Here is a 13,425-nt window from a genome sequence, read left to right as displayed (position 1 = left end):
GCCTTCTACTTCTTTCCATGTTTGAACCAGTTAGTTGTTCAGTGTAAGGTTCTAACTGTTGCTTCTTGACCTGCATACAGGTTTCTCAGGAGACAAGTAAGATGGTCTGGTATTCCATCTCTTTAAGAATTTTCCACAGTTTGTTGTAATCCCCACAGTCAAAGGCTTTAGCATAATCAATGACGCAGAAGTAGATGTTTTTCTGGAATTCCCTTGCTTTCTCTGTGATCCAGAACTTGAAAGTGAAAGTCGCTGCTCAGTCGCGTCAAACTCTTTGTGACCCATGGACTATACAGTTCATGGAGTTCTCCAGGCCAGAATACTGGAGTGGGTAGCCTATCCCTTCTCCAGTGGATCTTCCCAAACCAGGAATCGAACCAGGATCTCCTGAATTGCAGGTGGATTCTTTACCAGCTGAGCTACCAGGAAAGCCCCCAGAAAATGTTGGCCATTGATCTCTGTGTTCCTCTGCCTTTTCTAAACCCAGCTTGTACATCTGAAGTTCTTGGTTTATGTTCTGCTGAAGCTTAACTTGAATGATTTTGCGCATAGCCTTACTAGCTTGTGAAATGAGAGTGATTGTATGATAGTTTGAACATTCTTAGGCCCTGCCCTTCTTTGGGATTGGAATGAAAACTGATTTTTTCCAGTCCTTTTGGGTCTTCCTTTTACAGTTTGTTAGGATTGGAGCAGTGTTCAGTCTAAGGCTAATTATATCCCACTGCAAAGGCAAGACTTCTGTGTATCTACCAATGCCCCATCAGTTTGTTTTTCTAATCTTACTATTGGGAACAGGTGTTGTTTCTGCCTTTTGAGAATGCCAGAGAATGCTATTACATCTAATTCTTTCAGATGGTTCTTTTCCCAGGCTTGGCTAATTTCCTCTTACACATGGCCAATCACAACTCAGCAGAATACTTAAAGAGGACCCTCTGAAGCTCTGTAGAGTTCTCTGTGTATTTCTTCTTCAGTACTCTGTCCTGCAAACTCTAGCCATCATGCCTCCCTGGAGCCTACTCTGTCTACTCAATTGAGAGAATCCACAGGTTTTGTCTGGATTTCCTATCCCTGTACGAAGACCTGGAAGCTCTCTCAGGGCAGTGAGCTGGGACAGTTGTAGGGCTCACCTCAGTAGTTCCTCAGTTCTCAGTAAAACTAATCATTTCCCCCTGATGTCTGGTATCTTGGAAACCATTGTTTCATATATTTAGTTTGTCTTTTTTTTGCTTGTGTCAGATGTTAACATAATTCTGGTCCCCATTTACTTTATCATGGACAGAAGCAGAAGTTCAGGTATTTTCTCAATCCTAATTTTTGTTTTATTTTCCACTTCAGGAGGCTACCCACAAAGCCAGTGTTTTATTGAGTGGCAAAATTAAGGTAGAAAATGGTCAGATTTATCAAAACCCAGTCACCTGGCTCAAGGATCTTCTAGGAGGTGACAGTTACGTGACCTGGAATTATGCTTGGAGTAAGGTGGGTCATTCCTAAATTAATCTTTAACTTCATATTCGGTTGGAGATAACATCATATTTTTTTGCTGATAAAACTGTTTCCTTTATTAAAAAGGATGCTGAAAGTTCTCCAGACTAGTTCTGTGCCCGTGTGTCCCTGCTGCAGCACGCCACGAGCTCTCCCACAGTCCGCATTTGCCAGAACGCCGCGCAGCAGGGCCGCACAGCTGACCGAGCCTCTCCTTCCTCGTGCCTTACCTGTCTCAGAAAACTGAATGCCCCGATCTTCCTCTCTCGTTCCTGCCACCCCACCCCCACAGTGATATCAGGTCCTTGTGATTCCTCGTGGAAGATGCGGGACCACTGATGTATGGAATTCAGTTAATAATATGTTACTAGTTCTGATAGGATAAAGCAGAATCTTCCCCCAAAGGTGAAAGGCATGATGAAGGAGCCTGAGATTCGCATGTTTGAACATAGTCTTACCCACGAACTGCTAGCCTCCCAGAAGGAAAAATTTCTGAATTTTTATTCAGACTTCCCAGACTTACTAGTCTCCCCCTTCAGCTCTGTCTTCTGATTTACAAGCCCAGTTTAACGACCTGTATGAAGAGTATGATGACTAACACCCTTGAGGTCCGATGATCAGCCATCTCCAGATGTCCATGGCACCATTTCAGGGAACAGTGTTGCAATGTTTTACCCAGGAAAGTGTGAATCATCAGACAGTCACCATTACTGTTTTAAAGAGCTGCAAATACCTTCAGCCTCCACTAGCCATTATAGGAAGCCTTAGTGCACCAGGAGTAGAAGGCGCTTTCCTCTCCCCGTTTTTGTCCAGCTTGGCGCTGCACACCCTCTTTGCTGGCTTCTGTCTCAGTTTTTGTCCCTAAACTATGAACTCTGGTCTCCCGGACCTCTGCTGCAGGTGTTTCCACAACAGTTTTCAGTTCCTTCACTTACATGAGCACATTTAAAATTTTCTCTACTCTATATTCTCTCTGTCTTCCTCTTTTCCTGTAATTTTTTTTTCTTTTGACCTGCTTTCAATTCAGCCTGCTTCAATGGCTTTCCTTGGTTTCATCAATTATATTTGCGTGTTGGTAATTAACATTCTACCCATGGAAATCCCTTTTTATTGCAAAGCTTCTTAGAGTTATGATGGATGACACTGTTTTGCTGAAACTGAATCTCTGCTCACGGAGCGAACGTGGTGCTAGTTGCTGTAGCGAGGTTCTTTGGAGTCTGACATGCCTGTGCCTAGTGATGGCTCAGTCTTCCCACTCTCTCTCTCTGTTGGAGTTACCGCATTTTCTGGTTTTGCACATCTGGGTGTGATATCATTTGGCCCTCACTCTGTACGTATATGCCTCGTTTACATATCACATTGCCTCTGGTCTTCCCTTATTAGCCATGTAAATTAGAGTCATACTGTTTCACATCTACGTGATGGTGAAGCCAAATACAAATGTGGGCACTAAAATTAGGGCAATTCTTGGATATGAGACATTCATACAGGTTATCTAAGCAAGCTTAGATCTTTAAAATTATCCTAGAAATAGAAATAGTTTCAAAAATTACGAGAGGGCACTCATGTACTTCTCATAAATAACACAGGCTGAGAAACTGAGTTTGTTTACAATTTTTTTTAAAGCCTCCTTCAAAATTTACCACAGTAACCTTTACCTCTTCTTGTCTTGGGGTAACTCCTGAATTCACAGTCACTTCTTGATGAGGACAGGTTTCTACTGTCTTGGTAAATGGGGACATTTTCACTGACTAGGTGGTGTGGGGATGTAGAGCCAGGTTGTCAGGCGAGAAACGCCAGAAAACTAGGTCTCGACCTACGTCTACATTCACGTCGACAGAATGACAGAGTCATGAGCCCCAGAACTGACTCGGGCCTACCCAGGCAGCTGAGCTGATGCACGGCCTCGCCCGGGGAGTCCTCCTGCTCACCCCGCCAGGGAGCACACGCTCCTCTCGCTGCTGCAGTCTCCTGGAGTGACCTAGTGCTGGTTCCGTCTGAGGCCTGTTCCTTGTTATCTCTGTCCATTAAATCACTCCTGCCTTTTAACTCAATGTATTTTCTTAAAAGCTGTGTTCTTTGAATGTGTGAATTATCCCTAGTGATATGTCTGGGGCTTACAGGGGACTCAGGACCCCTAAGTCTACCCACCACTAACTGATTAAAAATATACTTTAAATTTTGAGATACAGGTGAAAACATACTGAGCCTACACGTTGATAAGGGCATAGCGTGTGTTGGATATCATCAGGACGATAATGTGAACGAACCCCAGTCCTTCTTCTTTTTACATACTTGGCAGATAAACATTGATATTTTTGAGGCATAGTCAGTTGCAGCGGCACAACATAGCGGTTCACCGTGTTTATGTTATACTTAATGCAGATTTATTGTGGAATATTTGCTGTGTTCCCTGCGCTGCAGAATGTATCCCCAGAGCTTATTTATCTCATATGTGGTCACCTGTACCTCTTAGTCTCCTGCCCCTCTCTTGCCCCTCTGGTCTTCCCTCTCCACGCTGGTTGCCACTAGTCTGTTCTCTTTATCTATGTCTGTTTCTATTTTGTTATATTCATTTATTTTATTTTTTGATTCCCCATGTAATAACAGAATATTTGTCTTTTTCTGTGTTTTTTATTTCACATACCATAAACCCTCCAGGTCCATCCATGTTGTTGCAAATGGCAAGATTTCATACATTTTTATGGCTGAGTAGTATTCCATTGTACATTTACACCACATCTTCTATATCTGTTCATTTATTGATGGACACTTAAAGTGAAAGTGAACATTGCTCAGTCATGTCCGACTCTTTATGACCCCAAGGACTATACAGTCCATGGAATTCTCGAGGCCAGAATACTGGAGTGGGTAACCTTTCCTTTCTCCAGGGGATCTTCCCAACCCAGGGATCGAACCCAGGTCTCCTGCATTGCAGGTGGATTCTTTACCAGCTGAGGCACAAAGGAAGCCCAAGAATACTGGAGTGGGTAGCCTATCCCTTCTCCAGCGGATCTTCCCGTCCCAGGAATCGAACTGGGGTCTCTTGCACTGCAGGCGGACTCTTCACCAGCTGAGCCACCAGGGAATCCCTGATGAACACTTAGGTTGTTTCTATGCCTTGGCAACTGTGAACAGTGTTTCTTTGATCACTGAAGTGCACGTTCACCTTTTTTGAATTAGTGTTTTTGTTTTTGGATGTATACCCAGGAGCAGAATTGCTGGATCATATGGTAGTTTTAAGTTTTTGAGAAACCTCCATACTGTTTTCCATTGTGGTTACACCAGTTTTTGTTCCCACCAACAGTGTAGAAAAGTTCCCCTTTCTCCACAGCCTTGGCAACATTTGTTATTTGTGTTCTTTTTGATGATGGCCATTCTGACATCATCAGGTGTGAGGTAATACCTCAGTGTGGCTTTGATTTGCATTTTTCTTATGATTAGCAGTGTTGAGCATCTTTTCATATGACTGTTGGCCATCTGTATGTCTCTTTTTTGGGAAATTTTCTATTCAGGTCTTCTGCCCATTTTTTGACCAGGCTGTTTTTTGATACTGAGTTGTATGAGCTATTTATACATTTTGTATATTAACCCCTTATGGGTCATATCATTTGCAAGTATTTTCTCCCCTTCAGTGTTTTCATTTTGTCAGTGGTTTCCTTTGCTGTATAAAAGCTTTTAAGTTTAATTAGATCCTGTTTATTTTTTATTTTGTTTCCTTTGCCTTAGGAAACAGATCCAAAACAATATTGCTCTAATTTATGTCAGAGAGTGTTCTGCCTGTGTTTTCTTCTGGGAATTTTGATTTCCAGTCTTACATTAGGTCTTTAATTCATTTAGAGTGTACTTTTTGTATATGGTGTGAGAAATGCTGTAATTTCATTTTTTTTACATGTTGCTGTCCAGTTTTCCCAGCACCACTTAGTAAAGAGACTGTCTTTTCTTCATTGTATATTCTTGGCTCCTTTGTCAGAGATTAACTGACTGTAAGTGCATGGGTTTACTGCTGGGCTCTGTATTCTGTTCTGTTGATATGTGTGTCTGTTTCTGTGCCTGTTCAAGACTGTTTTGATTACAGCAGCTTTGTAGTACAATCTGAAGTCAGAGAGTATGATTCCTTGAGCTCTATTCTTCTTTCTCAGTTCAGTTCAGTTCAGTTCAGTCGCTCAGTCGTGTCTGACTCTTTGCGACCCCATGAATCGCAGCACGCCAGGCCTCCCTGTCCATCACCAACTCCCGGAGTTCACTCAGACTCAGGCCATCGAGTCCGTGATGCCATCCAACCATCTCATCCTCGGTCGTCCCCTTCTCCTCCTGCCCCAATCCCTCCCAGCATCAGAGTCTTTTCTCAAGATTGCTGTAACTATTCAGGGTTTTTTGTGTTTCCATACACATTTTAAAACTATTTATTCTAGTTCCATGCCATTGGTATCTTGATAGGGACTGCAGTGAATCTGTAGATTGCCTTGGCTAGTGTAGTATTTTACCAATATTAATTATCCCAGCCCGAGAACACAGTATATCTCTCTATTTATTTGTGTCGTTTTCAGTTTCTTTTCAATCAGTGTCTTACGGTTTTCCATGTACAGGACTTTTGCCTCCTTAGGTAGATTTATTCCTAGGTATTTTATTCTTTCTGATGCAGTGGTAAACAGGATTATTTCCTTAGCTCTCTCTGATAGTTCATTGTTAACATACAAAAATACAACAGGTTTCTGTATATTAATTTTGTATCCAGCAACTTTTCTGAATTCACTGATGAGCTCTGGTAGTTTTCTGGTGGTATTTTTAGTGTTTTCTATATATAGTATCATGTCTTCTGTGAACAGTGGCAGTTTTACTTATATCTCTACAATTGGGATGCCCTTTATTTCTTTTTCTTGCCTGATTATTGTGGCTAGAAATTCCAATACTACGTGAATAAAAGTGGCAAGAGTGGTCATCCTTGTCTTGTTTGTGATCTTAGAGGAAATGCTTTCAGCTTTTCACCATGACTGTGATGTTAACTATAGGTTTGTCATAAATGGCCTTTGTTATGTTGAGGCATATTCTCTCTTTGCCCCCTTTCTGGAGTATTTTTTTTTAATCATAAATGGATATTGAATTTTGTCAAAATCTTTGTCTCATCTATTGAGATGACTGTATGATTTTTATTCTTCAGTTTGTTAATGTGGTGTATCACAGTGATCAGTTTGCAGACACTGAAATATCCTTGCAACTCCAGGATAAATCCCACTTGATCATGATTTATGATCCTCTTAATATGTTGCTGGATCCTGTTTGCTAATGTTTTGTTTAGGATCTGTGTGTCTGTGTTCATCAGTGATACTGGCCTGTAATTTATGGGACTTTTTTTGTGATATCCTGTCTGGTTTTGGTATCAGGGTGATGCTGGCCTTCTAGAATGAGTTCGAAAGTGTTCCTTCCTCTGCAGTTTTTTGGAATAGTTGGAGAAGGATAGGGGCTCACTCTTCTCTAAATGTTTGGTAAGATTCACCTGCAAAGCTCTCTGGTTCTGTACTTCTGTTTGTTGGGAGTTTGTTTGTTTGTTGTTTTAACATTTACATATTTGGCTGCACCAGGGCTTAGTTATGACTCGCAGGATCTTTGCCCTTTAGCTGCTGCCTGTGGGGTCTTTAGTTGTGGCCTGTGAATTCTTAGTTGTGGCATGTAGGATCTAGTGTCCAGGCTAGTTGATATTAACATGGGCCCCCTGCATTGGGAGCATGGACCCTTACCCACTAGACCACCAGGGAAATCCTTGTTGGGAGTTTCGTGGGGTTTTTAAATGTTTGTTTACTTATTTGCCCACGTCGGGTCTTAATTGTGGCACGCAGTGCCTTACTCGTGGCACGTGGACTCCAGTTCCCCGGCCCGGGATCACGCCCAAGCCCGCTGCATTGGGAGCATGGAGTCCCAGCCACTGGACAACCGGTAAAGTCCCCCTGCTGGGAATTCTTAAATTACTGATTCTGTCTCATCACTGGTAATTGGCCTATTCAGATTTTGTATTTATTTCCAGTTCAGTTTGGGGAGACTGTACATTTGTAAGAACTTGTCCATTTCTTCTAGGTTGTACATTTTCTTGGCATGTAGTTGTCTGTAGTAGTCTCTTAAGATCCTTGGTATTTCTGTGGTATTGGTGACAACTTCTCTTTCATTTCTAATTTGATTGACTTGGGCCCTCTCCCTGTTTTTCTTTGTGAGTCTGACTAAAGGTTTATCAATTTTGTGTATCTTTTCAAAGAACCAGGTTTTAGTTTTGTTGATCTTTTCTGGTTTTTTTTTTTTTTTTGCCTCTATTTATTTCGTCGGCTCTAATCTTTTTGATAGGTTTTTTTGTTCTTTGTTCTCTAGTTCCTTTAGGTGTAAGGTAGGTTGTTTGAGTTTTTTCTTTTTCCTGAGGTAAGCTTGTATCACTATAAACTTGCCTCTTAGAAATGCTTTTTCTGTATCCCATAGATTTTGGATCATTGTGATTTTATTTTCTTTTGTCTCTAGGTATTTTTTATTCCTCTTTCATTTCTTCAGTGAACTGTTGGTTGGTTAGTAGCATGTTGTTTAGCTTCCAGTTGTTTGTGTGTTTTGCACTTGTTCTTTTTCTTCTTTTTAGTAGCTGATTTCTAGTCACTTAATATTGTGGTTAGAAAAGATGCTTGATATGATTTCACGTGCACTTTAAAGGTACATTCTTCTTTTTTTGGATAAATGGTCAAAATCCATTGTTTTCACCTGTTTATTATTTGGAGCAATGACAGAAGGCATTTAGTGGCCTCAGCGCATCTTCTTCCATTGCAGGTAAGGAGGGTTTAACATGCTGAGTAGGCCAGATCTGTTCCATTAACACGTGAGGCTCTGTTTGGTCATAGGATTGAGCTCTAAGTCTGCCTAACCATTCCATGCTCCTTAGGCCGCCCTTGCTCCCTTCAGTAACAAGCACATATTGAGCACCGAGGGTGTGCTCGACAGTATGCCAAAGGGATATTTCTCATAAGTACTATCCCTTTTACTCCCCACAACTTAAAAATCTGGAGGTACTCAAAGAATTTAAGAATCCTGATTAAGATCTGGGACTTCAGAGCTTTTCCCCTATATTGTCAGGCACTATGTGAAGTGCTAGAAAATAAAACTTAGTATGATACAGATCCTTAGTGAAAACAGACACATTAATACATAATTTCATTTAAGTGGGTTTAGTGCTTGACAGAAATATAAGCACAGAGGTTATGGGGTCCTGTAGGAAGGTCATTACTTGAGCATCTCTGGGTGAGCATCCTGGAGGAAGGGGTGTTCAAGCCAAGGCTTGCTGGGTTAACCATAGTGAACCTAGCTTCTGGGATTATGTTATCAGACTGCTTTCAATCCCTGGGTCGGGAAGATACCCTGGAGAAGGAAATGGCAATCGACTCCAGTACTATTGCCTGGAAAATCCCATGGACAGAGGAGCCTGGTAGGTAACAGTCCATGGGGTCGCAAAGAGTCGGACACGACTGAGCGACTTTACCTTACCTTACCTGCTTTAGAACTCAGTCTGGAGAAAGCAAAGACTCTTGGGCTCAAACAGTTCTGGCAGGTATTTGCCAGTCTGCCTCAGTCCAGCCCATTTTTATGTATGTATTTCTAAGCTCTGAACTTTGGGGCTGATAAACAATAGCTAAGTTTACAAGCAAACCAAGGGTGGAGAGGAAACGTTGATGTTTAGACCTGACATGCTGTTAATCTAATCAGTTGCCTGTCTGCTTTCTTGAAAAGTACCATTTTACTTTTATGGCTTAATTTTATTAATGCAACACTACTTTTTTTATGTTGTAAAGTAGCAGGTACTGAATTAATATTTGTTGAGTAAATGAATGTATGAGAGAATTAATGATATACATCAGAGATCAACAGTTTTCTCCATAAAGAGACAGATAAGAAACATTTCAGGCTTTGTGAGCATAGATCTCTGTCAAAACTACTTGATCCTTTTGTAGCATAAAAACAGCCATAGATGTTAAGTAAATGAATGGTATCAGTGTGTTCTAATAAAACTTCAGTCACAGAAAAGACGGCAGCCCACATTTGGCTGTGAGTTTGCCAATACACAGTATACAACAGTGAGTACTCTACTGAAGTTACAATTTGCAAGAGATAGGTGCATTTTCTTCATGTGATTTTGTATGATTTTGAAATTCTGTGTTTACTTATGTACAGATAACATACCAGGGAAAGGAACTTTTAAAGTATGTTTCTGAGGAATTACCCATGCCTCCAGAACCAAACTTGGTACCTCAACAACATCAACCTCATCTTCCAGGTATGTGCAGACCAAAACCTATTTCTTAGTTGTGGAAAATGACACCCTAATCCACTGAGAAGGCATTTCACTTGTCTTTTTTTTTTTTTTTCATTCAGGTTAAATTCACCTACTGTTCAGATAACCATTTTAAAGTGAACAATTCAGTGGCGTTCAGTACGTTCATAATGTTGTACAGTCACCACCTCTGTTCCAAAAGAGTTCCATCCCCTCAAAAAGAAACCCATACCCATTCAGCAGTGACTTCCCGTTCTCCACTCCCTCCTATCTGTGGGAACTCCCGGTCTGCTTCCTGTCTGGTGGATCTGCCTATTCTGAATATGTTACATAAATGGAATCCTAGTATCTGTGACCTTTTGTGTCTGACATCTTCCACTTAGCACAGTGCTCTCAAGGATCGTCTGCACTGTAACATCTGTCAGCACTTCATCCCTTTTCATGGCTTCCATTATATATATAATGGAATTTGTTTATTTATTTGTTTATTCATTCTTTGATTGACATTTGGGGTTCCACTTTCTGGCTATTGGACAGTGCTACTATTAACAGGTATATACATATATTTGTATGTACCTGTTTTCAGTTCTTTTGGATATATACCAAGGAGTGAATTGCTATATTACTAATATATATTATTTATTTACTTTTTTTGAGGAACAGCCATATGTTTTCCACAACAACTGAATCATTTTACATTCCTACCAGCTGTGTACAAGGGTTCCAGTTTTCCTACATTCCCACCAAAAATTATTTTCTGCTTGTTCACAGCACTCCATTTAAACTCCATTTAACTTAATTTCTAAAAGAATAACCCTTTCCTCACAGCTCCTTTCTCTGTGAATCTATGATGTACTTATTTTAGGTAGATTTCTTTTTGTTGGAATAAATTTATTTCACCTGTATGTAAACAAGGTATTTAATAGTCATGGCATTTTAAAAAATGCATATTAAATCAGATAAGTTTGACTACATCCCAGATATAAAAAAGTGCAGGGAAAGAAATGGACATATCAGCAATAAGATTTGTTTTTAAATCTGTACGTTATCCACGAGGCCCAAACAATAGCAGCGAATGCTTGAATGTCCCTAAAGTAGTGCCATCTGAAAGAAACCTATAATAGATCAGTTAAAACCCATCTCACAGTAGCAGCAGTTCATCTTAACAATAGTATGGCAGAGAATACATATGAAAAATTCATCACAAGACAGCCAAGTCTTCAATAATGCGACTTCATGTAAAAACTCAACCTGCAAATAAAAATTGGTAAGGTAGATTTTTTTCAAGTGTCATAAAAGGGAAATGGCTTCCCAAGTAGCGCTAGTGGTAAAAGACTTACCTGCCACCGCAGGAGATGTAAGAATCACCGGTTCCATCCCTGGGTTGGGAAGATCCCCTGGAGGAGGAAATGGTGACCTACTCAAATATTCTTGCCTGGGAAATCCCATGGACAGAGAAGCCTGGTGGGCTATGGTCCATAGGGTCGCAAAGAGTCGGACATGGCTGAAGCAACTTAGCACACAAGGGAGAATGATATTTTTCCTTTCTTTTCAGGCATGATTTGATTAGTTTCCCATACTTTCTAAAAATAAATAACTAGATACTAGAATAAAGCTTTATTAATGGAGACTGATACACTTCATTTGATGGAATAAACCTTCAGAAAACTGAGGAGAATGCAGTCTTCAGTCAGCAGTCGATTGCAGAGTTGTTGGAAAGGCCAGCACACATTTATGAAAAGTGGACGTAACTAATGCTGTTACCCTCCTCTACTGCAGCCTTCCCTCATTTTCCCCCAGTGTCCCTGTCTTAGACCAGCTGGGGACAATATATGAGGAAAAGAGGTACAAAACAGAAATGATAATTCTGTAATAACCAGTCAAAAATCAAACAGGATTACTGTCACCAGGCCCCTAACCAGGGCTTCCCAGGGTCACTCGCTCCCTTACAACAAATCCAATAATTCAGCACGTTCCTAACTTTACACAGAGCCCTTTGTCTCAAAAACTGGCTTCAGAATAAGATGCATTTCCCCCAGTTTTCTAAGGATAGCCTCAAAAATGTTTCTCATCATTTTGGGAAGCTCGTAAAATAAACCAGTTGTGAAGAAGTTAAAGGGTTTAAGGAACTGGAAGGAGTTGTGATTCATGGCCTTGGGTTCCTAACCCTGACTGCAGTTCTACCTAATCCTGGAGATGAGCCCAGGACTCAGAATTTTTAGAAGTGATTCTTAGGCAGCCAGCCTGACTGCTGACTCTGAATGACTAGTAGTATCTGATTTCTTATGCAGGTAATAATTTGAAAATTCTTTATATTCAGGCCTTCACTTTGATTCCAAAGCATCCCCACCCCAGGGCTCGCATACTCACATTCTCTGTCCCTTCCCCTCTCCCTTTTTCTGTCTCTCTCTGTCTCTCTCTCTCTCCCTCTCTCACACACACACACACACACACACACACACGACACATACTTCTTGAAGGAAGATAAGCAAACCTTTCTCCTAGTTTTATCCTTGAGAGTCAAAGCGGAAATACAGGTCCTTCCTCATACTAGCAAGGTGGTCTGCTCCTCAGAGTCTCTAGCTCCAGGCGTGTATCCCCAGCCACACATCTCCTTTCTCAGAGGGCTCATAGATCACCTGCTAAGTGAGCATGAAACTTGAAAAACGGATTCTGCTTCTGTTGCTGGCAGTATAAACCGTTTCCTGTTACTAATTTCTCTCCAGAAATCCTGAATTTTCTTTCCTTTAGAAATTTCAGCTGTTAGCACTAATTTGAGAACTGTGGAGGCACCAGTATGCCAACTAGCATCTTGCTACCTTGATCTGGACCTAAGAATCTATAAAACAGGTCTGTAGGCTGCCGTTGAAATTTTATTTAAACATTCCTTGATTTAGGATTCTTTTGTACCTGGTTTTGTGGTACCTAAAAGAAATCAAAAGACCTGGCAAGTCAGAAAAATGTAAAGTCTCTAATGTTATTACAAGCAAGGTTGCTGTCTTATTTCTCCAGAGATATACAGATGACCAACAGGAACACGAAAATATACTCATCATTGCTTATTGTTAGAGAAATGCAAATCAAAACTACAGTGAGGTACCACTTCATTGTTAGAGGTGGTCATCATTAACAGGTTTACAAATAAATGCTGGGGAGAGTGTGGAGAAAAGGGAACCCTCCTACACTGTTGGTGGAAATGTAAATTGGTGCAGCCACTGTGGAAAACAGCGTGGAGGTTCCTTTAAAAATCAAAAGCAGAGCTGTCCCATGACCCAGCAATCCTACTCCTAGGCATGTTGCTGCTGCCGCCAAGTCGCTTCAGTCCTGTCCGACTCTGTGCAGCCCCGTAGACAGCAGCCTACCAGGCTCCCCCGTCCCTGGGATACTCCAGGCAAGAACACTGGAGTGGGTACTCCTAGGCATACATCTGGACAAAACTATAATTCAAAAAGATACAGGCACCCCTGTGTTCATAGCAGCACTATTTACAATAGCCCAGACATGGAAGCAACCTAAATGTCTCCTGACAGCTGAATGGATAAAGAAGATGTAGTAGGGGCTTCCCTGGTGGCCCAGTGGTTAAGAATCCATCCTGCAATGTGTGGGATGTGGATTTGATCCCTGGTAGGGGAACTAAGATCCCACATGGC

At 41.2% G+C, this 13,425-nt stretch overlaps 1 protein-coding gene across 1 annotated transcript in view; it reads left to right on the top strand.

Moving 5' to 3' along the window:
- The window catches only part of ANKRD31 (ankyrin repeat domain 31), a 134,182-nt gene that overhangs the window by 106,766 nt on the left and 13,991 nt on the right, over positions 1–13,425 (top strand). The window contains exons 23-24 of the mRNA XM_069595327.1: positions 1,336–1,476; positions 9,676–9,778. Of these exons, the coding sequence (XP_069451428.1) occupies positions 1,336–1,476; positions 9,676–9,778 (244 nt within the window). The remainder of the gene's footprint in view (positions 1–1,335; positions 1,477–9,675; positions 9,779–13,425) is intronic.

The sequence above is a fragment of the Ovis canadensis genome, chromosome 7 (assembly GCF_042477335.2).
Source record: "Ovis canadensis isolate MfBH-ARS-UI-01 breed Bighorn chromosome 7, ARS-UI_OviCan_v2, whole genome shotgun sequence".
NCBI lineage: Eukaryota > Metazoa > Chordata > Mammalia > Artiodactyla > Bovidae > Ovis > Ovis canadensis.
Note: the sequence above shows the minus strand (reverse complement) of the source record. Positions and strands in the feature narration are given on the sequence as shown.